General features: G+C 47.4%; 2 protein-coding genes across 9 annotated transcripts in view; one reads left to right on the top strand and one right to left on the bottom strand.

The window, feature by feature from the left end:
- The window catches only part of FKBP6 (FKBP prolyl isomerase family member 6 (inactive)), a 64,334-nt gene extending 47,311 nt beyond the window's left edge, over nt 1-17,023 (bottom strand). For 5 of the 6 annotated variants that reach the window (XM_040456119.1, XM_040456117.1, XM_040456115.1 and 2 more), the window contains exons 1-8: nt 16,904-17,003; nt 16,694-16,811; nt 15,951-16,040; nt 15,012-15,214; nt 13,439-13,558; nt 4,506-4,700; nt 4,269-4,378; nt 2,848-2,940 (exon numbers count right to left, since the gene is read on the bottom strand). In XM_040456119.1, coding sequence (XP_040312053.1) covers nt 2,850-2,940; nt 4,269-4,378; nt 4,506-4,700; nt 13,439-13,558; nt 15,012-15,214; nt 15,951-16,040; nt 16,694-16,811; nt 16,904-16,960 — 984 coding nt within the window. In that variant the 5' untranslated portion in view covers nt 16,961-17,003 and the 3' untranslated portion in view covers nt 2,848-2,849. Of the gene's footprint in view, nt 1-2,847; nt 2,941-4,268; nt 4,379-4,505; nt 4,701-13,438; nt 13,559-15,011; nt 15,215-15,950; nt 16,041-16,693; nt 16,812-16,903 lie in introns of all 6 variants that reach the window. The other variant, XM_040456120.1, reaches the window with a different exon arrangement.
- Nucleotides 1-26,865, top strand: part of TRIM50 (tripartite motif containing 50) — a 46,572-nt gene that overhangs the window by 15,509 nt on the left and 4,198 nt on the right. For 2 of the 3 annotated variants that reach the window (XM_040456114.1, XM_040456112.1), the window contains exons 1-3: nt 22,108-22,235; nt 22,988-23,398; nt 26,462-26,557. In XM_040456114.1, the coding sequence (XP_040312048.1) occupies nt 23,000-23,398; nt 26,462-26,557 (495 nt within the window). In that variant the 5' untranslated portion in view covers nt 22,108-22,235; nt 22,988-22,999. Of the gene's footprint in view, nt 1-16,626; nt 16,803-22,107; nt 22,236-22,987; nt 23,399-26,461; nt 26,558-26,865 lie in introns of those variants that run through there. The other variant, XM_040456113.1, reaches the window with a different exon arrangement.

The following is a 26,865-nucleotide window of genomic DNA, read 5'->3' as shown; positions in this document are numbered from 1 at the left end:
AGGGAGCTATGGGAGGTCTCCACCAAGTAGGTAGCTAGGAAACGTCCAGTTGTCAAAGTCTGAACACCGTTAAGTACACGTGCAGGAACACTGCATCCACTGCACTGCAAACCACAGGTTTGTTTGCAGCTTCAAAACAGCTTATCATACACCAGCTCGGGGTTTGCTATAAACCTTCAGGCCTTCCAAAGTGCAGGAGCCGAAAGGTTGACTTCCATCTTGACCTCTTAGATCACCCCAAGAATACGCCCATCCAGAAGTACGTGTGTGGTCGACATACCCTCTGGAGATCCACCCAGAGGAAAAAGGGTGCCGCAATGGCAATGCCGTGTCTGCTCCTTTGCACCGTGGAGATGCCAGCAGAGCAGCAGCCGCAAAGAGATGCCTCGTTCAACCCGCTGCCTCCGCTAGAGTGAGACAGAAGTCACACTCCGCAGAACAGTGAGCGCTGCAACAGCTAAATACCCTTGATGGGCATCTTCCCTCGAATCTGCCCCTCCCCTTCCTCCCCTTTGTGTTCTGAGACAAGTGGCTTTCTTGCTTCAGTCATTGCTCCCCCGCCCTACTATGCAGCGCTAAGAAGGGAGCCACTCGTGGGACTCAACACACGGTAACAGGCCAGAGTCCTGCTTCAGGAGTTTTCAAGCTGGAGCCCTGGCTGGTATAGGAAGAACAGGAAGGTGTGGGGGTAGGGAAGAGCCCGCTCTCAAATAGAAAGGCTGCGAAAGGACACTTGGGCACTCTACAGTTAGGAGAGCATGAAGCAGAGGAGACAAAGTTGTTGAGGCCTTCAGAACCGCAGGTGTCCACCTGCTCAAGTACTGGCTGTTCAACTCCGATTCTGTGAGTGCCCCAAATCCCTTCAGCAAATCTCTTTTTTAGCTGATGCTCGTTGAAGACAGGTTTCTGTCACTGGCAATAATGAGGGTCCTGACAGCCAATACAAGAGCCAGCTTGGAGGATATGGTTTCAAAAAGGCTGGTTTAGCATTTCGGCTATTTTACACTTGATCCGACCAACATTTACTGAGTGCCAGTTATGTGCTGGGCAAGCTTCCAGACACTAGAAAATACAAAGACAGAAAACACACGGTCTCTGATCTCCAAAAATGTCGTCTGTTATAAGCGGAAACTTCGAGACTGTAATTAAGAGAACACTCATTCCACCAGGAGGACCAACATCTTATAAGACAAGATGCAGACAGATCACTAGTATTTAACATCTTGGAAAACAAGAACCAACTGTGTCAAAATTAGGTTGTCGAAAGAATCTTAAAACTTGTGAAGTGATAGAACACTGAAGACCGAAAAGCCAAAATATGTCACAATCTCAACAGTAGTGGCAGTAAGACAAGAATAGCCATTTTGCAGGCTCTAGGCCCTGAGCTGTCAGCACAGAGCCCTACACGGGGCTCGAACCCACGAACTGTGACATCGTGACCTGAGCTGAAGTCTGATGCCTAACTGAGCCACCCAGGCCTCCCAATAATGGCCATTTTAGACTCAAACACAGTCATTCCTAATCTGACAAAACACCCAAAACTTAGGAATATCTGGGAAACCATCTAAAAACTCATCAGGTCCAAAACACCTTCGAGACGGAGAAAGCTGGGGGGTTAGAGACAACGATGAGGAGCTGCCCTGCTGGATTTTTCAAGATCTGTTTCCAGGATAGACCCTGGAAGAACTGGGTCTCCACTAAATGGTACGACATGCCAGATGACACGACAGTCCAAAACGTCTGGCAAAAAGCCAGCAAACCTCTCTTCCTGCTGGACATTAACAGTAGCCAAATAGGAGAAGTATTCTGGCTCACGTCTCAGTTCAGAAAACCCACTAATACTTCAATGTCCCCGAAAGACCCAAAGGCCAGGGTCACTGGGTCAGAGCTTGTGATAAAGGCAACATTTACTTCTGATACCGACTGGTTGTTTTTGACAGGGCAGAGAACAACAGCTTTTAGATCACTTGCGAAAATGTCTGGGATGAATAGGCCTTTTCACTGCCTTCTTCTCTCCAATCTCTTTTGTAGAGAGATGTAGGTAGCAACAAAGGAGAGATTTATTACCATGAGCCCATTCGGCAGCTGTTTTCTTGTTGCTCCTTGTTTAACTTCTCTCAAGAGAGCTGAGTTATCTACCCAGCAAAGCAGGTGTTTAAGGCAGGTGATTTTGTTTCCATTAATTTTCTTAAGTAATAGTAAACCAGACTAGAGAATTATCTCATGAACTCACAGGGGAACCTTAACCCTGTGCCTGCTAAATCACAAGGCATTTGCTGCAGCAGGAAAGTTAGGTTGTGATCCCTGGTGGTTCCAACACCTTCAAATCTCTCCAACTGACAGTAAGCAGAACTTAAGAGTCACAGCTCATCCCTACTGCCCAACATCTGGATTTTGTCTTAACAATGTGTTAGACATAAAGTGATGCTGGAGGCTTCCAGGAAAAAACAGATTAAGAAGGGCATTACTCTTCATTGCAAAGCCCAGATAAACCATCACATTAATGACTATACTCAACAGTTTCATGTTCCGAGCTACTGGGAGGGAAAGGTTAACATAAAACATGGAAAAAGTTTTAAATTTTAAGGCTTAAGATCGCCTCCACCTATAAATTGAATCTCCAGCTCTGGAACTTTCCAATCTTCACCATGATCATCTTCATGAGAAGGCCTATGGTATATGCACTCTACACAGTCACTGTGCCATTAGCTTCCCGCAGGAACTTTCTACCCCTCCCATCTATACTCACTTGTAGAGTCCTATTCACTAGTGGGCTGAGGAGAACAACCATCCTTCCATATACTGGACAAAATCCTGAAGCCTTGCATGCTTCAGCCCTTTGATTACCTTCAATTTTCTCCTACTGTAGAGCCATTATCATAAGCAGCAAACATTCGGTGACACATTTCTTTCTCTTTATCTGTGTAGTCCCTGTAATAGCTGGAGACAAAAATACACATTAGAGAAAGTCTGTCTTTGTAGGAGGTGACATCTGGTGGCTAGAATACTCCACTCAGGTCCAGAAACATTGAAAATTCAGCAAGCCCTGAACTGAATCTGGAGGCGATGGAAGCCGGACGTGTAGGGGAACCAGGAGAGGCTCCCAGGGAAGGGCTGTTTAAGAAGCACATGGACAACCTGAAGTCCACAATCTGAGAAGATGACAACCTTAAAGGCTGGAGCCACTGTAAGGGCTACCAGGCTGAGTCTTCCCAAATGGCCTCATACTTGGTGACCTCAGATTTATCTTGAGATTTCTTTGCTAAATAATGGTCAGATTCCAAAATTTCTACATCGGACTTGTAAGTATCTTCAAAGGATACACTTATTATTTTTGGCACCTAGGTGGGACAGGATACTTTTAAAAACCAAAGAAGAGGGGTGCCTGGCTGGCTCAGTCAGTAGAACATGTGACTCCTGATCTCCGGGTTGTAAGTTCAAGTCCCATGTTGGGTGTAGAACTTAGTCTAATTACGTAATAAATATTTCAGTTTAAAAACAATCAGAAAAGAGATTTCTGGACAGTCTTAAAAGGCCTGAAATACAACAAATGGATTCAAGTGTAAGGGGTGCACACAGGATTTTTTTTTTTTTTTAACATCAAGGGGCTTCAACTAGCAATCCAGATTAAATGTTTAATGTCAACAGGAGTAGAGAATCTTACCAATAGAGAAGAACAAAAAAATAATACCTAAGAAACTGGACAGATTATTATGGACAACTCTTATTTATATGTTGATATAGTCAAAGTAGAAAACTTTGAAAGTAACTTCTGTAATCACAAAAAGCTACATTACTGAAAGACTGGTACTGGTATTACTTGAATAACAAAAAGTCACCCTCTGGGTATGAATTAGACCTGAAAGATCCACTGCAGATCAAACCAGGATCTACAAGACACATTTCTGCATTCTGTTAAGAACAGTGGTTTTCAGTTGTGGCAAGTAGGGGAAAGTATCTGAAGAACAAGACCTTTTCAAAAAATTACACTGGCCCGCCTGTTATAGAGTGCTTACTTTGGGGGTAAGGGGTGGGGAATAGGGAGATGGGATAGGATCCGGATTTGCAGTTTTGAAGTTTGTCCCAGGCTCCTCAGTGGGAGCTGTTTGGTTTAGCACTTCTTAAAGCCAGCTCTAGGGGGCACTGCCTTGTAACACGCTCCACACAACATTGCCAAATAGTCCTTCGCCAGGTGGACAGACATGAACCACAGCCCCAAGGCTCATCTCTCTCTCTTTGGTTCGTACTCCCGCAAACAGAGGTCTCACCTGGCCAGTTTCTTCAGCTCATTATTGATGTCATGATTGAAGGGCTGTTCCTTCTGGGCTCGGACTAGAAAATCTCGAGCCTTCTGATACTCAGTCATGATAAGACAGGCCTGTCAAAGGATGGAGTTTTAAAAACACACTTGGTTAGGAAAGACAGTGTTTTTCTAGGGCCCAAGTTGAACATCACCACTACCTTTTCTTGGGCATTCGTTCCCCAGTCCCTGCCCTCCAACACACCTGTCCGCACCGGAAGAGGGCCTTGGCATTCTTCCGGTCAATGATCAGAGCCTGTTCTCCATAACGCAGGGCCGTGGCGGGCCGCTCCAGCTTCAGGTATGTAAAGGACAGGTTAAGGAGGACAAGAAGCTTGGCTGCTTCCACCAGGTGCTGCTCTTCAGGGGGTGCTGATCGCCGGTGAAGCAGCAGCAAGGCCTGTGGACAAGGAAAATAGGTAGTCAAGAGGAGGTATGTAATCTTGCTATTAAAAGCCCTAAGAATCCAGAAAAAAAATGTATTAGAGCTAAAAAAAAAAAAAAAAAAAAAAATGAGTTCAAGATCAACACAGGAGAGTTAGCTGTAAGTCTATACTCCAACAATAAACAATCCAAAAATGAGGATGACAACTCCATTTACAATAGCATCAAAATGAAGTCACGATAAATTTAAAATGCAAGAACTGTGTATTGGAAACTACAAAACACTGTTGAAAAAAACTAAAGGCCTGGGGTGCCTGGGTGGCTCAGTCAGTTAAGCGGCTGACTTCGGCTCAGGTCATGATCTCGCGGTCCGTGAGTTCGAGTCCCACGTCAGGCTCTGTGCTGACAGCTCAGAGCCTGGAGCCTGTTTCAGATTCTGTGTCTCCCTCTCTCTGACCCTCCCCCGTTCACGCTTTCTCTCGGTCTCAAAAATAAATAAACGTTAAAAAAAAATTTTTTTTAAGAAAAAACTAAAGGCCTAAATGGAAATACATTCCCTGTCCATGGATCATAAGACTTAATAGGAAGGCAATACTCCCAAGGTTGATACGTAAATTCAAAGCAACCACTACCAAAATTTCAACAATCTTTGCAGAAATGGTCAAGCTGATCTGAAAGTTTGCATGGGAATTCAAGGGATGTCAAGTAGCCAAAACAATACTTAAAACAAGAATAAAAATGGAAGACTCACACTTTCAATTTCAAAGCTTATTACAAAGCTACAGTAAGCAAGCCAGAGTGGTTTGGACACACACAGATCAAGAGAATGGAATGGAGAATGTAGATTGAGAGTCCAGAAACAAACCTACACTTGTGTAGAGTCAATGGATTTTCAACAAGGGTACCACCCCCATTCAACAAGGAAAGAGTAGTCTTTTCAACAAATGGTGCTGGGACAACTGGTTGTCAATATGCAGAAGAGTGAGGTTGGATTTCCACTTCACACATATACAAATGCTAACAAAATGGATGATACACCTAAATGGAGGAGTTAAACTGTAAGACTCTTAGAAGAAAACAGATATAAATCTTTCTGACTTTGGATAATGGTTTCTTAGACATGACATGCAAAGCACAAATCACACACATAAAAAAGATAAGCTGGACTTCAAGTTTAAAAACTTTTGTGTTTCAAAGGATATTATCAAGAAAACAAAGAAAATGACTGAAAAAAGTCACTATAACCATCATTTACTGGTTTAAACTAATAACACAGTGGCTTACTGATGTCACTGTGTATGCCTATAGATGATTTTGTATTTTTGAATGAAAAGACACTTGTACATTCCTGAAAAGAAAAAGAATGTGAAATGACAACTCACAGAATCAGAGAAAATATCTGTAAATCATATTTAAGAAGAACCTACTATCCAGACAATATAAATAACTTTTATAAGTATAAGAAGAAAATCCAATTAAAAATGGGCAAAGAAGGGGCGCCTGGGTGGCTCAGTTGGTTAAGCGTCTGACTTCAGCTCAGGTCATGATCTCATGATTTGGGAGTTCAAGCCCCGTGTCAGGCTCTGAACCAATAGCTCAGAGTCTGGAGCCTGCTTTGGATTCTGTATCTCCCTCTTTCCTGCCCCCTTCCCTGCTCACACACTGTCTCTGTCTCTCAAAAATAAACAAACGTTAAAAAAAAAAAATGGACAAAGAATATGAACTGACATTTCTCCAAATACGACCTACAAATAGCCAATAAACACATAAAAAGATGGGCAACATCTTTTTAGTTATCAGGAAGTGCAGTCAAAATCATGAGATACCACTCCACACCCACTAGGATGCCTATAATTTGAAAGATGGAAAACAAGCATTGGTGAGGACGCAGAGTAACTGGAACCCTTGTATTGTTGGTGGGAATGTGAAATGTGAAATGTTGCAGCCACTATGGAAAATAGTTTGGCAGTATTTCAAAAAGTTAACCAAGGGAGTTACTACATGAGCCAGCACTTGCACTCCTAGGCACAAACCCAAGAAAAATGAAAACTTCGGTCTACACAAGAACTTGTACGCCAATGTAAAAGCAACATTATTCACAGTAGCCAAAAAGAGGAAACAACAACCCAAGTGTCCACCAATGAACACTTGGTGAATGAATGAACAAAACCCAGTTAAATCCACACAATATATTGTTCAACCTTAAAACGAATGAAATTTGGTATATGCTAGAACATGGATGAACCTTGAAAATACTATGCCAAGTGAAAGAAGCCAATCACAAAAGGACAAATATTGTAGGATTCCACTTATATGAGTACCCATGAGAGACAAATTCAGAGAAGCATGAAGTAGAAATAAAGATTACTGGGGCTGGAGGAGGGGGAGAATGGGGAGTTACTGTTTAATAGCTAAACAATGTTTGGGATAATGAAAAGTTCCAGAAATGGGCAGTGGTAATGACAGTTTCACAATACTGAATGTACTTAATACCACTGGATTGCATACCTGAACATAATCAAAATGATGAATTTTAGGTTTGCACATTTTTATCAAAATTGAGACAAAATTTTTAAAGAAAGAACAGAGTATTAATACACATTACAACATAGCAATATATTTTCAAAGTTCACCTAAGTGAAAGAAGCTAGACACAGAGCACCACACATTTGGGGATTCTATTTATGTACAATGTCTAGGAATAGGCAAATTCATAGAAACAAAGCAAAATAGGAGCGATCAAGGGGTGTTGAGGGATAGGAGAAGAACTGCCAACAGGTACAACGCTTCTTTTCAAGGTGATGAAACGACCTGGAATTATGTCGTGTTGATAGATGCACAACCTTATGAATACACGACAAACCACTAAACTGCATTTTAAAAGTGTAAACTTCATGGTATGTGAATTCTAACAATAGCAAAGGAAGAAAAGCGATGAAGACAAAGCCTGAGCAGTGTCAGAGTGACTCACAGGCAGGACCCCATTTGGAAGACGACAGCCAAACTGGAAAACACATCAGACAAAATGGTGCCGGAGGCACAGAGCCACCAGCCTTCTTTTGCCTCCCCTTTCATCTCCAAGCCCCAGGCATTTGTCACAGAAGTTTCTGTCCATTGCCCTCACACCTTCTGAATTGCTTCAGGTCTCCTATCACCGACCTGGATCTGTCCCCTAAACTCTGGCCCCATTCCTAAACGGAATCATGGGACAATCTGCCACCTAGAAACCATCTTCTACAGGCCACCTTTATCTGGCTGTTCTCACCAGTGAGTGAAACTGAAGTTAATACATCTCTTTGCCAGTTATTCCTGTTTAAAAATTTTTCTCAAATGAGAAAGCTTCAAGCAAGTCTATTCTTTGGTTTCCTTTGTCACTCATAAAACATCATCATCAGGTCTAGTTACTCAGTTTTGAAAATATTTCCAAAACTTTTATCTGCACAACTCCCACCTTCTGAAACACATTCCGGGATCCCTGTGGCAGGCTTAGCTGCAACACGCCTGAAGCAGTGCCTCACGTGGAATGGAAAATTCACTAACAAAAGTCTGTCCCTTCAACGTGTCCTGCATATGGTGGTGTGCTGGTAAATGTTTAACAATCAGCTCTTGGGGAAGGGGTGCCTTGCAGGGTGTGCCCATTCCTGTGGTGTAAACAGTTTAACCCTGGCCGATCTCAAGCGGCCAAAGTAACATTAACCAGCTCGTAAAACTTCCTGAGCCATTTTACAATTGGCTCTCACGAGCTCCTACACACTATCTGCGTGCTACCAACCTTCACGTCCTCCCTAAATATCACTTTTTTTTTTAATTTTTTTTCAACGTTTATTTTATTTTTGGGACAGAGAGAGACAGAGCATGAACGGGGGAGGGGCAGAGAGAGGGAGACACAGAATCGGAAACAGGCTCCAGGCTCCGAGCCATCAGCCCAGAGCCTGATGCGGGGCTCGAACTCACGGACTGCGAGATCGTGACCTGGCTGAAGTCGGACGCTCAACCGACTGCGCCACCCAGGCGCCCCTAAATATCACTTTTATAACCTCACTCTCCCCTTCCTTCTTCTTCATCAAGTCCAGACCCATCCGTACACATTTTAAGGTCTTCTTGAATCTGGTTACCTGAACTCTATTTTCCTGGTATTCTCCAAATGTAACCTGTGCTGTAGACTAAGTGACCACCAACTGGCCCTTGAACAGGCTCTTCTCACTTCTACACCTTTGCTCATCCTTTTCTCCTGCCCAGAATTATCTTCTGCCTCTTTCTCTGCCATTTCATCCTTCTAGACTCAGCTACCGTGCCATTGCTTCCAAGAAACCACTACCAGATGGGCTAGCCCACAAAGATTTTCCTCCTCTGAAAGGCTATAGTACTAGATACTACAGGGATTTCTTGGTCACTGGGAGTACCTTTGATCTCCCTACCTATGTTACCATTATGTGAAGCTAAGGACCCTGCCTAGATGGCACATCCCACATGAAGCTGAGCAAAAGGCTGGGAACAATGGCACTCAATCAACACCAATTTCCCGCTCTGAAGACGGAGAACATTTCTATCATGAGCAGGTAGCAAAGCCTGTGGCTGAGCAAGACAGACTTCACACTCACCTTTTAGTCTCTCTTGCCCTGTGGAACAGAAAGGCACAATCCAACAAGAACAAAGAACAAGAGAACTGGTAACAAGCCCAACATGTCAGAACAGATGGCAGAGTCTGACCAACCCAGCAGAAGGGAGCACCAATAAAGAAGGGGCTGGTATGCAGCTCAGAGCCCCAGGAACTGACAGAACGAGCCATCAGAGCTACTGTAGAAGTGGAGCTGAATAAACAGGACACGTTGAACATTGCCACTCACTCCCTGTCCCTATGCATCCAGATGGCCACTCCTCCCCACCACCTCCAGGATCATGGAGTCTATCTTCTGGAGAAATGGAATAGAACCAAAAGAGTTCTCGATTCAGGGACAGCAGGGGGCAGGAGGGAGGTAAACTGGTAACAGGGGTATTAGACGACTGTTTCACTAACAGCCGGAGAGGCCCTCTGTCCCGTTCCCCTGTTCGGCTCCCGGTGGCTCCCAGCACGCTGGTAGCCAGGCATTCACACAGGCAGGCGATGGAGAACAGAGTGGCTCCTGCGGAAACAAGTGAACAGAGACACGCGGGAGGCCAAGTGAGCACACTGCGACGTGCCCTACCAAGCACTTCCGATGCCTCTTTCCCATCCTAATGGGCAGCTGAAGATTGCAAGACATTTGAGGAAAGCGTCTATGGAAAAGACGGCCTCCTGTCTCCCAGTGGCTGTCCTCCCCTCTCCCATAGTAGCAGGATTTTTGGCTGGGCACACGTGCAATCGGAATATAGGGATTTGCTAGCTTTCCTTGCAGCTGCTGGTTATAACCAAAAGACAAGGTTCTGGAAAACATCACTCAGTGTGAGGGTCACAGGTTCATACTCTCAGCCCTCTCTTTTCCCTCCGGTGCTTGGAATTTAGAGGCCACCATTCTCAACCACAAGGCCCAGAGCTCTGCCCTACAAATGGGAACACAGAGAGATGGAAGAGTGCTCAGCATCGGAAACCATTACGGAACACAGCTACCAACCAGCCCTGCTTTACTCACCTCACGCCTTTCACATAAGAAACAGTATCACTGAGGGCGCCTGGGTGGCGCAGTCGGTTAAGCGTCCGACTTCAGCCAGGTCACGATCTCGTGGTCCGTGAGTTCGAGCCCCGCGTCGGGCTCTGGGCTGATGGCTCGGAGCCTGGAGCCTGTTTCCGATTCTGTGTCTCCCTCTCTCTCTGCCCCTCCCCCGTTCATGTTCTGTCTCTCTCTGTCCCAAAAAAAAAAAAAAAAAAAAAACACGTTGCAAAAAAAAGAAACACTATCACTGACCTAATGATAGGAGTCTGGGACCTACCACCAAACCTAAGACAAATGGACAATATCCAATGGGCAGGAAAAAAAAAAAAATCAGGCAGAAAAAGAATGGAGTTTTTTTTTTTAATCTGAAAAGCAGAGAGCAGAAAATTACAACCAATACTCAAAACATAAGAAAAGCTGATGTGTGCATGAAACAAGAACACAATGCTGGGGAAAGTTAAAAAAAAACAAACAAAAACAAATGAATGAACCATTCCTCAGACGAGATGGCAAATAGAGTCCAGGACAGCTCCCAGACAGTGGGATGGCAAAAGCGAGATGGGCAAGGACAGAAAAAAAGGAAAGTTGAGGCTCAATCCAGGAGGACTGACAACCAAGAGTCCCAAAAAAGAGAAGACAGAAACAAGGGCAAATTACCAAAGAAATAGATGAAGGAAGTTTCCCAGAACACAGGACAGGTTTCCTGAAAGATGCACCAGGGGTTCAATACCAACAAATTTTAAAAAACACAAACACCACTGTAAAATTTTAATGACGCTAGAGGAAGAAAGATCCTTACATCCTTACAGAGAAAAAAAGAAAAAGCCACATATAAAGGTACAGGAACCTAAATTTTATCCAGACTTCCTGACAGCCATTGTAAAGCTAGAATCAAACAATATTCTTCAAAATCTGAGGGATGATGGCTGCATGCTAGAATTCCTAGAATTCTATACCCCGTATGCCAACTGCTAAGTGTGAACTACAAGAATATTTTTGAAATGTAAGGATGTGCTCTATCAGCACAAGGGAGCAAGTGGAGAAAAACAACAGGAAGTCCACAAACAGAACCACAGGGCAGCCCAGGATAAGAACACTGAACCAGAACACCAGAGAGCAGAGGGAAAGCCCTAGCGGGAATTAGAGATCCACATTCCAGAACTAGAAGCAAGAGATGTTAAAAACAGGAACTAAAGCATGTCGAGTATCAACTCACAATGCCAGAAAAAGCAGCAAACAGGCTTAAAGAGGGACCACCTCAGGGGACCAGACCCGGGAAACAGGACTAACAATGGAAGGACTGGTCTGTTCACTGGAAAGTTCTTTCCCATGTGAGCAAGCTCAGTTTCAAAAAACTTTACAACATTAATAGTATCCACGATTTGAGCCAACTATGAACCCAAGCCTATACCCTCCACGTTTAGGACCCTGATTCTATCAGCATTCCGAAAGCGCGCACACACACACGCATTCTCCAGTCTCCGTGTCTCTCTCAAGCAATACGCAGAGACCGAACATGGCAGATACCTTTAGCCACCTACCCAATATCGATCTCCCTCCCCCTCTAGCAGAGCCTCTACGTCACCCAAAGCAGTGGTACACCAACTACATTTCCTAGCTTCCTACAGTCAATGGGGTCCGCTGAATATGGGTCTGGCCAAGGATATACAAACGAAAGTCACCGGGTTAAGGGAGTACTTCTGGAGAGCTCTTAACATGAACACACCACACTCTTCTCCTCTCCCTCCTTCCTGCCCAGGTGACCATGTGATGCTACAGGTTGAAGGACCATCTCGGGGCGAAAAAGACAAGGAGATGTTTGAGGGCAGTGGAGCAGAAAGACAAAAGGAACCTGAATCCCTGATGGCTTTGTGGAACTGATCTACCACCCTTGGACTGCCTCCCTTCTCATTTAAATAAAAATTAAATCTGAAGATTTAAGTTTTTCAGGATTCTGTTGCTTACAGCTGAATACAAATTCTGACTGATTTAGGCTCCCTTCGCAAATGAGAGAAAATCAGAATACCCCTAGACTCGCCTCTAGAACCTAGGGCACAGTTTGGCACACAGAAAATGCTTATAGTATTTGTTGAATGAGTTACAAAGCAAACAGTGAATTCCTGTCAGCATAACCTATGCAAGAAGCCAAACCACAATCAGAAGCCTGGTGAGAATGGAGTCACCTCAGAGAGCTAGAGAAAGCTCCACCGTCAGAGAGACAGGAAATGAAGATGGCAAGCGGGATGGAAAATCAGTTGGTAGGACCTAATCCTGGAATGAGAACTTTTAAAGACTTTTTACTGAAATACACACAAATGTACACACACAGGTCAAACAAGTGGACAGTTCAACAACCTTTCACAGTCTGTATACACCCACGTAACCACATCCAGACACAAACACAGAACATTACTGGGCTCCTCAAATCCCATGTCCCCTCTCTCAGTCATTATTCCCGGCATGAGGATTTTTTAATGAGATTTTTTTTTCAAAGACTGCATATGAAAAATAAGAACAAGAACATTTAAAAGTTTTTAGATTGTTTTTTTTTAGAGATGGGAAGAGAGCCATACGTGCGCAACAAGGTGCTTGCTTGCATGTGCTGGGGAGGAGTGGGGAGGAGGAGGAATAGGGCAGGGCGGGGGAGAGACTATCCCAAGCAGGCTCTACACTGAGGCGAAAATCATGACCTGAGCCAAAAAAAAAAAAAAAATACAAAATAAAAATCAAGAGTTGGACACTCAACTGACTGAACCATCGAGGCACCCCAATAACTTTGTAAAAACATTTTCAGGGATGCCTGGGTAGCTTTGTCAGTTGAATGTCTGACTCTTGGTTTTGGCTCAGGTTATAATCCCAGGGTTGTGGAACTGAGCTCTATGTCTAACTGAGCACGGAGCCTGCTTAAGATTCTCTCTGCCCTCGCCCCCAGGCCCCCATGCTCTCTCTCAAGGAAAAAAAAAAAGAGACCATTTTCAGGGTCTAAATTTAAAAATTTATTATTTTTGGTAATTTCTACACCCAACTTGGGGCTCAAACTCATGACCCCATGATCACGAGTTGCGTGCCCTTATGACTAAGCCAGGCAGGTGCCCCTAAATTTATGCTTGTGAAGCATCCTTACCTGTTTATACCTCACTTTGGCATCATAGAAACGACTTTGGCGGAAAAGATAGTTGCCAAACTCCCGTTCGGTAGCTGCCACTTTTAGGACCTTCTGAAGTGGAAACTGATCTTGTTGCTCCTGAGGAAAAAAGACAAGGACACCCAACAAGGAAACTGAAAGCCGTGACACCACAGTGCAAGTGTTCTTACAGATGTTAGGGTTTCTGCTGCAGATGACGCACTTCTGCTTACTGCTGTGTGGGTGCCAAGCACTGGGCCTGGTGCCCCTGCAGAGGTCGTCTCTGTGATGCCTGGCAGAAGACAAAGGGGGTTGCTATTGTTACTACTTCCACCGTAGACACCAGAGCCACACACTGATCTCCCTCAGTCCTTCTAGAGATGCTCCCTGAAGAAGCACGGTCTCACGGAATCAGAAACTGATGGAACTTGCCAAACAGAAAGCGGGTCTCACAACCACCATCTGTCCAACAAACATTTAAGAGATTTTGGTCTGCCCGGGGCCCTACTGGCCTTCATGGCCACAATGCTGTGCCCTGGGTACAGGTCAATCACCCACGAAGTCTCTTTTTTTTTTTAATTTTTCAACGTTTATTTATTTTTGGGACAGAGAGAGACAGAGCATGAACGGGGGAGGGGCAGAGAGAGAGAGGGAGACACAGAATCGGAAACAGGCTCCAGGTTCTGAGCCATCAGCCCAGAGCGTGACGCAGGGCTCGAACTCACGGACCGCGAGATCGTGACCTGGCTGAAGTCGGACGCTTAACCGACTGCGCCACCCAGGCGCCCCAACGAAGTCTCTTTTTAAACACAGATGTCCTGGCCCTATCCACCCCTTCCCCCACTGAGATTCTCAATCAGTACACCAGAGGTGGGGCCCCAGGCATTTGCAAGAACCAGTTTTATGGGAAGGTCAGAAAAAGGGAAGGGCCCTCCCTTGAGGCAATGACAGCTTAGCTGGGGAGACATCATATCCAGGTACAAACCTGGATGGACATCTAAGGACACACATACAGGGTGGGAGAGCAGGACTGAGAGTGCATATGGCACCCACAGGATGGGTGAAGTGAGAGGCCACAAAGAAAAGACAACATCTGAGTTATGAGGGCAGCGGTCATGTGTTCCCACTTGCCTGGGACTTTCCCCATCTACACCTGACGTCCTGGTATTCCATCTAGTTAATACTCTCTTCTGCTATCAAGTATCCGGGGTTGGCCAAGAAACCATATTTCACCCTAGCTGATCACTACTGATGCTTGACTTGTTAGAAACCCAACTTAATGTTGAGAAGCCAACGTTCATGGTCTTGCAGGGAAAACGAGGCAAATGAGGACTAAAAAAAATCACCTCAAACTGCGGGTCCAGAACAAACCCAAGGCCCAGCATTGGCCTAGAACATCTGCCCATACTCAGAGGTGTACCAGGAAGCGGGGGAACTCCTCCGCCACTACCACTGCCACACAGGAGCCTTGTGGTGGGACGTGGGGCAGACTATCACGATCGAGGTAGGGGAATTACCAAACACACTAGCGCATGCTATCTGTTAGTATGGATATCTGTGCTCCAGAACTTACAGCTGAAAGGGCACAAAACTTGTCTGACTCAGCGGAGTCCAGGAAGTCAAGCAGCTCAATCTCGAACAGGACAGTAGTGTTTGGGGGGATCAAGGGAGGGCAGCCCAGCATTCCATAGGCATAGGCTGGTTTGAACAGAAACCTGGCCAGCTCTCCTCTCCGCATGCTCAGAAGGCCCAGTTCCATGCCCCAAAGTGTAATATCTGGAAGAAGGGACAAAGAATCTGAAGCTCGCCCAGCATCCTAATCCAAGGTTATCAATTTCTTTCTTCCTAAAGTCCATATCTTTCCACAACAGACTCTGAGTGTTCTGCACTGTGGTCCCAACTCACTTTTCGGTTTTGTTTCCCCGCCACCCCCACTGTTGCCAAACCAAGACTTCCGTGGCCTCTACATCACTGCTCATGTTCCTTCTTCCTGCAAGGAAGTTCCTGCTTCCTCACCCCACACCCAGCTTCTACCCTGACTGAAATCTTACTCAAACTTCAAGGCTCATTTTACATACCCCCTCCTTCATGAAGCCTTCCCTGATCTTCTCAGCTGGAATCAATTGTGGCTTCATTAAACACTCCCGCAACACTACTTACACCTCCCAGGACCTCATCCAATTCTGTGAATGCAATCAATCTCTTCCACTACGTTAGTGGAGATAGTCTAATCATCTGAGTATCTCTTCTCTTTCCAGCATGAATTATGGATACTAAACCCTTGCTTGATTAAGTGTCCAGCTGACAAATGAACAAGCCCAATAGTTCTTGGGATGCAAAGGTAACCTTGCCAGGTAAACCATCTCTCAAGTACCTAGGCCTCGGGGAAATGCGGACAAGACCATGATTGGTGTAGCAAAGCCCGGTCTCAGAAAAACCAACTCAAGGACTCCATGCTCTGAACAGTTTCCCCAAACAATTCCTCCTTTTGTAGTTGCTAATCTCAACTTACCCTCTCCAAGTTTCATCAAGCGAGGAGTTTTCCTAAAGCAATTAGAATCAAAAGGCTTGTCCATGTGCTCCAGATATCCGGAATATTTCACTAGGACAGGAAAAAAAAATACAAGGAAAATCAAGAACATGCACCCCTCCATATCAATTCTCTGTTACAAAAAAAAAGGGAATTCGATGTGCTCAAGTCGCCTCCCACCCACAGTGATAGGAAAATCTTTGGTCAACATTTAGATGCCTGCCCTTTGGCTGTGAGATTCAAGAGCTTGGTTGTGAGGTTCAAGGGCCTCAGAATGTCCCTTGTTTACACTGGCCTCATGCAAAGGGGAGATGGGTTCCCTCGCTTTCCCTTAAAAGCCCGAATTGTTTGTTTTTTTAATTTTTTTTTTCAACGTTTATTTATTTTTGGGACAGAGAGAGACAGAGCATGAACGGGGGAGGGGCAGAGAGAGAGGGAGACACAGAATCGGAAACAGGCTCCAGGCTCTGAGCCATCAGCCCAGAGCCTGACGCGGGGTTCGAACTCACGGACCGCGAGATCGTGACCTGGCCGAAGTCGGACGCTTAACCGACTGCGCCACCCAGGTGCCCCAAAAGCCCGAATTGTAATAAAGCGAGCGGGGTCTACCCTTCTTTTGTGTGTGTTTTAAACCTAGCCTTCCCTCCCACCTTTCTAGGTATAAAGCAGAAAACACTTGATGACCGGTACTTTCACATCTCCTGCTGGGTGGCAGATGACGGTACCTAGCACGGAAGCATCGGGTGTCACCAGCTCTCCAGCACCCTCTCGGATGACATCCTTCAACACGCCCCGGTCCCCGGAAATGTCGCGCATCCTCCGACTTAACCTCTGGTATGGAGACTTGCGGGGAGAAACACAAAACCTCAGAGCGCCCCGCCTGCACCCCGACTCCGGCACCCCCTGCCGTGGCTCCCCAAAGCCCAGCCTCTCACCTGGCCGGAAGCGTTGTCCCCTTGCAGGGCCCCTGGGTTCCGCGCGCTGCCCCCCATCGCCACGTGGCCTGCCGACGCGCACGAGCCCTCAACCCCTCGTTCTCCACCTGGCGGTGGCCCAGCCACCCCCTTTATACCCCGCCGCCCACTCCCGCCGGTGGCGTCCAGGGGCCGCGAGGAGGCGCTCAACGTTCTGCACCAACAGCTGCCAACTGCCCTGGCGCCTCCGGTGGTGCGTGGTGGATCACGTGATGGGACGTGCGACACGTGATGGGGCAATGTGGTGCCTGATGGGGCACGTGGTGGGAACACGCGGGGCGGGACCAGGCTCGTGAAAGTGACGCGTGGGGCGTGACCGGGCAGGTGGAGGGCATGCGCGGAACTTGATGGGCACGTGACAGGGACTCCCGGAGCCGGATGTGTGCGAGCATGATGGAAGATGGGGCGGTGCCGCGCTGGGAGAGATGGAGCCCCTTGGCGGGGAGAAGTGGATCAGGAGGAGGCGCGTGAAGGGGACGCCTGTGGCAAGACGGGGCGCCGGGGGCGCGCGTGGGATGGCGCGGGAGATGGGCCACGCGGGTGGTCGGGACTGGCAGTGGCTCGGGACTTGGTGGGGTTGGGTGGGGCTTGTGGTGGGACTCGAGGCGGGAGCAGGCTGGGGAGGACGGAGTTCCAGAAACAGCCTGCTGCCGGAAGTGTGCGGCCTTGCTAAGTGGGTTACCTCCACTTTTTCAATTTTCCTCAACCTTTTCGTGCTAGAGAAATGTAGACGCAGACAGGCCTTTCAAGTCAAACTGCCTCGTTCGTCAGAGAACAAGGCAACGTTGTCCTTCACGTTGCGGTCACTAAATCCACAGAATCCATACCTGCTCCCCCGTGGTGGGGGCGGGGGGTGCAAAGCACGAATGGCCCTTGACGTCACCCGCTCCTGCTTTTTCCCTGGGGCCTGCAGCTCTTGCCCACTCCAGGATTTGAGAGGTGGCCCCTCTTTCCTGCACCCATCATGCCTTGACTATTGGATCATTTCTTCAGCTTCTATGTTTCCTAAAATCACCCCCACCTTTGTCCCACATCTCACTCCTGTTGCAGGTGGTCCCATGCCTAGTCTTCTCGACTTCTCAAAAAGAGTTGTTGGGGTGCCTGGGTGGCCAGTTGGTTAAGCGTCGGACTTCGCTCGGCTCAGGTCATGATCTCACCATTTGTGGGTTTGAGCCCCGTGTGGGCCTCTGTGCTGACAGCTCAGAGCCTGGAGCCTGCTTTAGAGTCTGTGTCTCCCTCTCTCTGCCCCTCCCCTGCTCGCACTCTTTCCTCTCTCTCTCTCTCAAAAATAAGCATTAAAAAAATTTTTGGGGGGGACGCCTGGGTGGCTCAGTCGGTTAAGCGGCCGACTTCGGCTCAGGTCATGATCTCACAGTCCGTGAGTTCGAGCCCCGCGTCGGGCTGTGTGTTGACAGCTCAGAGCCTGGAGCCTGTTTCAGTTTCTGTGTCTCCCTCTCTCTGACCCTCCCTCGTTCATGCTCTGTCTCTCTCTGTCTCAAAAATAAATAAACGTTAAAAAAGAAATTAAAAAAAATTTTTTTAAGTTGCTATAGAGCGTTTTTCAATTATTTTGTCTCTACTTCCTTATCCTCCCTTTTCCCTTCAACCCACCGCAGTACCACTCTCCCCTGCTCCATGTCACCAAGACTGCACTTCATGTTAAATCCATAAGATAGTCCTGTGTCCTCAGATTCCTGGACTCTTGTCAGCATTTGATGAAGTTGGTTCCTCTTTAAATGCTTTTTGTCCTCTTCTGTATCAGTTTCCTATCGTCACCATCAATTACTACAGATTTAGCTGTTCTGAGCCACAGATATTTATGATTTCATGTATTTGTCATCAATTTTGTAGGTCAGAGACACCAGCCAGTCTCAATGAACTAAAATCAAGGCCTCAGCCTTAATACAGGCTCTGGGGAAGAATCTAAAGCTCATCCATGGTGGTAAACCTAGATCCTTGTGGCTCTACACCTGAGGTCCCCACATCCTTGCTGTAAATTGGCCAGGGGGCCACACTCCACTCACAGAGGCCTCTCTCCCATCCTTGTTCGTGGCCTTTCTACACATTGGAGTTAGCAACAGCATGCCGAATCTTCTCAGTCTTTGTGATTCTTGCCTGAGAAAGTTCTCTAGTGTTCAGGGTCAATTGGATCTGCTTCCATATTCTGATTTTCTTCCTGTCTGTCTGGCTGTCTCTTCTCAGTCATCTTCTTGACCTGTATACACTAACAACCTCAGGGCCCTATCCTTGGACCCTTGCCCTTCCCTGTTTTTAAGTTTTTTTTTTCTTTTGATTTTGAGAGAGAATGTGTGAGAGAGCACACAAGCTGGGGAGGGGTAGGGGATGGGGGACAGAGGATCTGAATCAGGCTCTGCTCGGCAGAGAGTCTGAGCTGAATCAGCAAAGAGTCTGATGTGGGGCTCGAACTCATGAACCGTGAAATCATGACCTGAGCCAAAGGCAGATGCTTAACTGACTGAACCACTCAGTTCTCTGTTCTTCTTATTTTTTAATGTTTATTTACTTTTGGGAGAGAGAGAAGGAGACAGGATCCGAAGCAGGCTCCAGGCTCTGAGTTGTCAGTACAGAGTTGTGTGCGGGGCTCAAACCCATGAACTGTGCGATTGTGACCTGAGCCAAAGTCCGGAACTTAACCGACTGAGTCACCCAGGCGCCCCAGCCCTTTTCTGTTCTAATCCCAGAGAGATCCCAGCCATTCCCACAAGTTTAAATATGTGATGTAAACAGGTGGTATATACCTGGCCAGCCTAAGGCCTCCCCTGCACACTAGACCTCCAGGCTCCTGTGCTCAATTGCCTTTTTCGGTGGTTCTCAAAGTGTAGTCCCCAGACCAGCAGCAGTGTTGTCTGGAAACTTGTTAAAAATGCAAATTCTTGAGCCTATCCCTGTGCTCCTGAATCAGAAACTTTGGCTAGAGCCCAGAAGTCTGTATTTTCACAAGCACCCCGAGTAATTCTGTTGTTTGCTGAAGTCTGCAGACCACTGCTACTCAGGCGTCCTTGGGCATCTGACTCTAGATTTCCCAGGTACATTTTACCTTGATCTTTCCTTATCAGCCTTCACGATCCATCCACTCAGGCGCTAAAGTTACTCTGATCCATTATCTACAAGTGGCCGGAGTGGTCTTTTAAAAATATGTCAGATGATATTCCTTTGCCTTAAAATCCTCCTATAGCTCCCAGTGCCCTTGAAATTCAATCTGAACCTTTGCCCTGCTCCAGGGCCCTCTCTACCAGCCCCTCTGACCTGTTCTCCTGGTGTTCCCTCTCACTACGCTCCAGCTACTTGGATTTTCTCTAGTATATCTTCTAAATACTGGGCTCTTTCTAGCCTCAGAGCCTTTGCATTTGCTGCCCAGGCCTGGTCTGCCCTCTTGTAGTTCTTCAGGCAGTTGGCATGTTTGTATCCTTCGGGTCTCAACCATCCATCCTCAGAGACACTGTGCTGCCCCTTTCTAAAGAATCTAAAGCTCATTCATGTTGGTAAACCTAGATCCTTGCAGCTCTACACCTGAGGTCCCCACATCCTTGCTGGGAATTGGCCAGGGGGCCACACTCTGCTTGCAGAGGCCTCTCTCCCGTCCTTGTTTGTGGCCTTTCTGTCCCTCAAACAACCTATTCCCTCCTGCCATTCTTTCTCAGCACATTGTTTCCTTCCTGCATCACATTAAATCCTATGATGTTTTCTTGTTGATGATCCTACCTCACTCCTACTACGGTTATATTACAAATTTTGAAAGGACAAAAACCTCATCTGTCTTGTTCCCTGATGTTTCCCTAATGCTCAGCTTGCTGCTTGACACATATCAGGTGCTCCATAAATGTTTGTTGAATTAACAAATCAAATTAGCCTTCAACATGCCTGTGCCAGACTTTGGTCTTGCTTGTCATGGGGTAGAGATGGCCCCTACTGGCAGACAGGGATGCTTAGGTCTCTGGGAGTTGTGTCTTACTGGTCTAGAGCTCCTTGGTTCTTTCCTTTGTTTTTTTTTGGTGTTTATTTATCTTGAGAGAGAGAGAATCCCGAGCAGGCTCTGCACTGAGCACAGACAGAGCCTGACTCGGGACTTGAACTCATGAACCATGAGATCATGTCCTGAACTGAAATCAGTAGTCAGACGCTCAACCAGCTGAGCCACCCAGGCGCCCCTTGAGCTCCTTGTTTCTTAACACTCCTGGAGAACTGCTTCCATCTCTTCCTTTTCAAATCAGTAATTTTTTTATCCCACCTCCATGATATGCGTAGCATTTTCTGACTGTAATATTTATTAACTGCATAAAGAAATGTCGTTAGGGACACCTGGGTGGCTCAGTCGGTGAAGTATCTGACTCTTGACTTCGGGTTCAGGTCATGATCTCACGGTTGGTGGGATCGAGCCCCACATTGGGCTTTGTGCTGATAGCGTGGAGCCTGCTTGGGATTCTCTCTCTTCCTCTCTCTTTCTGCCCCTCCCCTATTTGCGTGTGCACACTCTTTCAAAATAAGTAAATTAGCTTTAAAAAAAAAAAGCCATTGAACTCCTAAACCTTTGAAAGGCTTTGTATAAAAAGGTTCCCAATTCAATGGTATTGAGTAATGGTATTAATGGTATTCAATTGTATTGGAAGCGAGACACGAAAGAGCACAACCTAGATTATTCTGTTTATTTGAATGTCAAAATAAAGCTATATAAATCTACGATGACAAGAGTTAGGGGAATAGCTATCCTTGCCAGGGGCTTCTGACTGGAGAGCACATAGTGTCTTCTGGTGCTGGAAACATTCTGTGTGTTGATCTCGAGGGTGAGTAAATGTGTGAAATGTGTACATTAAGTGTATAGTTAAGATATGCATACTTTACAGAGGTCCTGTCTCAAGAAGTTGAATAAATAAAAATGTCTTCAAAAAAATAGATTCAGAAAGAGTTGTGTCAAAACATGAATCCACTCCTGTTTGGGGTCTGTAAGGTGTGGCTGGGGGACCACTCCTCTGTCTCCCCCGCTTCCCCGAAGTGTGGCCAAGGTGAGCGTCTGAATGTTGGAATTATCAACGTTGCCAGCTGAAGGAGGCTGCCTCCTCTGTCTCGTGATGTGGCCCAGTTTCCACCTGATTCTGGGTGACCTTGAGGACATAGGAGTGTTGCTGGGAAAGGGGAGGAGGAAAGGGGCAGAGACAAAGGGTGGAGCAGGCGGTCAGCTACAATCCCCACATCTGTTAGTGCCTCTGTCCCAACCTGGGGAGAAGAGAAGGTAGAGCAGATCCAGCGAACGTCTCAGTGGATTGTGAGAAAGCAGGTAGTTCGTTGTGGGGGCCCTCCCTGGGTCCGTGGCCAACTTGCACCTGGTGCTTGTCCTCTCTCAGTGCCGATCATTTTGCACAGGGAGTGGGTGCGAATTTAGGAGGCTATCCTCCTCGGTCTCCGACTCTCCAGAACAGTGTTGTTAAGACAGCACTCTCTGCTTTAGAATGACCTTGGGGAGGGAGGGTGCTATTGTAAATGCAGATTTCTGGGGCTCACTGAATATGTGTGAGGGGCTGACGCAGGAATCGGTTGTAATTGTGCTTCCAACAGTTGCTCGCCAGTTTTGAGGACTGATCTAGAAGGTGGCAAGGACCTTTGCTTGTTTTTGCTGTCCAGTTCTGAGTCAGTACGCCTACTGCGGCTGGAGGGCACATTGTTGGTGTCACTCCAGATGACCCAGCAGACGGCCCCTTTTGTGTTTACCTACAAATTGGGGCGAAAAATGTAGAATCCTATATCTACAAGTGATTCCCCCCCAATTAAGCCCTTTATTTTAAAGATAGGAAAGGGGCACCTGGGTGGCTCAGTTGGTTAAGTGTCCAACTTTGGCTCAGGTCATGATCTCAAAAATAAATAAATTAAAAAGAAAATAAAGATAGGAAATAGGCCCAAGGTCATAGGCATTGGGATTGGAATCCAGGACTGGAGACCCTAAAGCGCTCTAACTTCCCAGTGGCACTTGGCGGGGGGATTGGGGGCACAGTGTGGAGGGAACAGACTTGAGAAAGCTGCCCTGTGTTCTAGCTGGCACCGTGGATGGCGTGGCAGGTGAGCGTGCCCGAGCTGGAGGACCGCCTTCAGTGCCCCATCTGCCTGGAGGTCTTCAAGGAGCCCATGATGCTGCAGTGCGGCCACTCCTACTGCAAGGGCTGCCTGGTGAACCTGTCCCACCACCTGGACTCGGAGCTCCGCTGCCCAGTGTGCCGGCAGGAGGTGGATAGCAGCAGCTCCCCACCCAACGTCTCTCTGGCACGGGTGATCGAAGCTCTACAGCTCCCCGGGGACCCGGAGCCCAAGGTCTGCCAGCACCACCGGAACCCGCTCAGCCTCTTCTGTGAGAGGGACCAGGAGCTCATCTGCGGCCTCTGTGGCCTGCTGGGCTCCCACCAGCACCACCGCGTCACGCCTGTCTCCACCGTCTACAGCCGCATGAAGGTGGGCTGCGGGGGCTGGGGGGGGGGGGGGGGAGGGGGGGGCGCCCAAGGAGCCCAGCTCCTGCGCTCTCTGGCGCCATCGCCTGGCACAGAAGGGTCCCAGGCCAGGATGCCGGTGCCCTGCAGCCCTGTCCTGGAGCTGAACTCTGTAGAGTGTGTTCTCAGCAGCTCCAATCTCCAGGTGCTGGGCACTGCAGACAGGCATGATGGAGAGTCCTTGTGGAGTGCTAGCCCCTTCCCTCGCTCGGTTTTTCTTCGCAGCTTTCATCCATTTTTTGAGTGCTCTCCCAGACTCCACATGAGGGAAAGCACTTTGTTTCCTTGGGTATTTTCATGCCTAGAGCCATGACTAGCATGTAGTAAAAGCTAAAAATGTATTTGTGGAAACAGTGGATTCCTGCCCTCATGAACTTAGATTTAGCACGTCATTATTTAAGATGAATAACGCTGATCTAAGATTTGTGAAAGGTGGGGTTCTCACTATATTTTACAAATGAGGCTCAGAGAAGCCAAGGGTCTTAACCCAAGGTCATACAGCTTGTCGGTGGCAGAGGTAGGACACAAACTGGCCAGTTTTCTTTCCACTGCCAACAGATCAAAAGAGGCAGGAAGGATCCTGGAAAGTGAATTCTTATAGGGCACCTGGCAGAGTGTTTGGGAGGAAGGGAGAGTAAAGGTAAGGAATGACAAAATACAGGTGATAGGGGTGGGGAAAAAGAAAGAGCATCCAGATATGAAGGCAGAGGGGTCCCCTGTCACTGTTCCTGGGATTTCCTGGCTGAGTGAGCAGCGTTTCTTTGCTCTTGGAACCCTGGGAGACAAGTATGAAATGTGCACAGGACCAGCCAGGCCATCCACCAGACCCTCTGACCCACAGACATGTGCTTGGCACTTAACCTGTGCTAGATATGCTAGAGCACATGGTACAATAGTGGGTAAGTGGTTTGGCCTGCCCCGGGGAGCTCACAATCTGGGAGTCTGACGGTCCCCATGTGTTGGGTGCTACCGTCAAGGTTAAATACAGGCAATCGTGAGGCCATCTGGACTGTAGCTCCTGCATGCTCTCAGGTAGTCAGGGAAGGTTCTCTGGAGGAAGTGGACTGCTAAACCAAGATCTGAACCACAAGGAGGACGTGGTAGGAAAAAAAGGGGAGGAAAGCATTCCATGTATAAAGACAGCCCTGCAAAAGATCAGGAGACCTATTTGAAGAATTATAAGTTGTTCTGTCAAGCTCTGGAGAGAGGTAAGCAGGAGCCAGGTCTTGCAAAGGCTTCTGTGAAATGTGAAGGGATCTGTAGTTTATTCAGAGGACCATCATGGTGGGGTCTCCGGAGGGTTTTAAGCAGAGTGGTGATGTGGTCCAAACACTGCTGGGGGGTAGACTGGAGACTGAGGCTGGGGATAAAAGATTGGGAGAATTACATATGGGTGGTAATTGAGGCTACGGGAGTGGAGAAGACCAATCAGGAGAGTCTGCAGAGTGATAGGGAAGATACGGACGATGCCCCCAAAGGACACCAGGGTTTAAGATTTGGGTAGAGAAAGAACCCCAAAAAAGGACAGAAAGAATCAGCAGAGGGAACAGGAACACTGGCTGAATACGACCTCCTGGAGATCAGGACAGAGCGTTTTAATGAGAACAAGATCACTTGTGTGAAATGCCTGCTGAGGATTGGAAAGAGTCTGTTAGGTTTAGCAGTAAGAATTGATTATCTTGGCAAGAGTCGTTTCAGTGGAGTGTGGGAGGAGGAAGCCAGATTGCAGTGCAGCGAGATCGAGAGCCTGTGTTTTATTAGCCCTGGAGAGAAGGAGACACACAGGAGCTCACTCATCATTTCTGGCTTGGAGCCGGGGACGGCTTGGGTCCTGGTTTTGGAGGTGGCTGTTTGAGATCCCAAGACTCTTTGCTGTGATACCACTAAATTATGTTCCTTTATTAGATCCCTTTTATGCATGCCTCTGTTGTCCTCCTGTTGATTGAGATCTTGAGATTATTTATTTGTGTGTTTCTGTTTACTCTCACTGTGACCCAGTTGACGAAAAGAACTAATCCCATCTCTCTCTGCCTCAGGAGAGTTCCTACTGGAATTTCGTTCTCGGGCTGTTCTGAGATCTTCTGATGTCTTGTTTTCTAGAGCAAGACTCTGTGTCCATTTATCCCTACACTGGTTTTATTCTTTACTCTGCTCCTTTCCTGAAAGCCTCTTGCGGCTGATTTCTTTTTTTCTTTTCCTTAAGTTTATTTATATATTTTTGGTAATCTCTATACCCAATGTGGGGCTTGAACTCACACCCCCATGATCATCAGTTGCCTGCTCTTCCAACCGAGCCAGCCAGGCACCCCTCTTGCTGCTGACTTCTGCTTGGGAACTGTCTAAGCCAAAGACTTGTACGCTCCATGGGCACAAACCAGCACCACTCGAGTAGTGCAGCTGGATGGGAGTCTAGGTGGTCCTGGTTGAATCTTTAAGACTCCGTCAGATTTGGGGCCAGGAAGGCCAGGAGAAGTGCGTTTACTTCAGCCTGGGGAGGCCCAAACCTGCCAGCGATTGAGTCAGGTCTTTATAGGGATTGGGGAATCCCCAGGTATAACCTGGGCTACTGTATGCACCATTGGCCTCACTTGGGAGTCAGCCTTTTTGTGATGCTCTTGATCACATGCCCACTGATTCTAGATCTGCTGGTGACCAGACAGTTTATGTGGTCATCCAGCGTTCTGTTCAGGGAGTGTGGGCTTCAGACCGGTCATCGCCCCCCTTGGATGTTGTGTGGTGACTTCCAGGTAGTTGTAACAACGTTTAGGGTCTGTCTCCATGTCCTGCAGAGGAATGACCTGGAGATCCTTTTCTGTCTGGGTAATTCCTGCCCTCGATGTGGAATATTCTTGAATAATTTCACCTGTTTTGGAGTCAGGAGTACCCGGGTAGCCCTTTCCCTGGTTCCACTGGGAGTGCTTGTGGCCACTGGGATGTCCCCTGGATGGGTGAAGCCCAAGGCTGGCCCCAAGGAGCTGAAAGCGTGCAGGGGTCAGCTACTCATGAGGCCGTGGTACATTGCCTCCAGGAGGAGCTAGCGGCTCTCATCTCTGACCTGAAGCAGGAGCAGAAGAAGGTGGATGAGCATATTGCCAAGCTGGTGAACAACAGGACCCGGATTGTCGTGAGTGCCCTTTCCCTCTGTGCCCTTAACCCTGGGGCTGGTCACCTTCCCTTTCCTGCAGAGCACAGTTGTGATTTGTCCTTTACAGAAACCCATGCTTTCATATAAAGCCAGAATTCAAAGCATTGCAGGGTGGAGTGGGGAAAGGGCAAATCCCCTCAGGGGAATCAACTCAGTTGTCAGGACTCTGTCCAAATTGGCTGTGTCCCTCTTGTCCTTGGGACTGAGATAACACAGAACCTAAGTACCAGATGTAAACAGCTCAAAGTGTGGGCATGACTCTCTTGGGGGGGGGGGGGGGGGGGGGG

This window comes from Herpailurus yagouaroundi, unplaced genomic scaffold (assembly GCF_014898765.1).
Source record: "Herpailurus yagouaroundi ecotype Mexico unplaced genomic scaffold, PumYag 216, whole genome shotgun sequence".
Lineage (NCBI taxonomy): Eukaryota > Metazoa > Chordata > Mammalia > Carnivora > Felidae > Herpailurus > Herpailurus yagouaroundi.
This window is presented reverse-complemented; position numbering and strand designations above follow the sequence as displayed.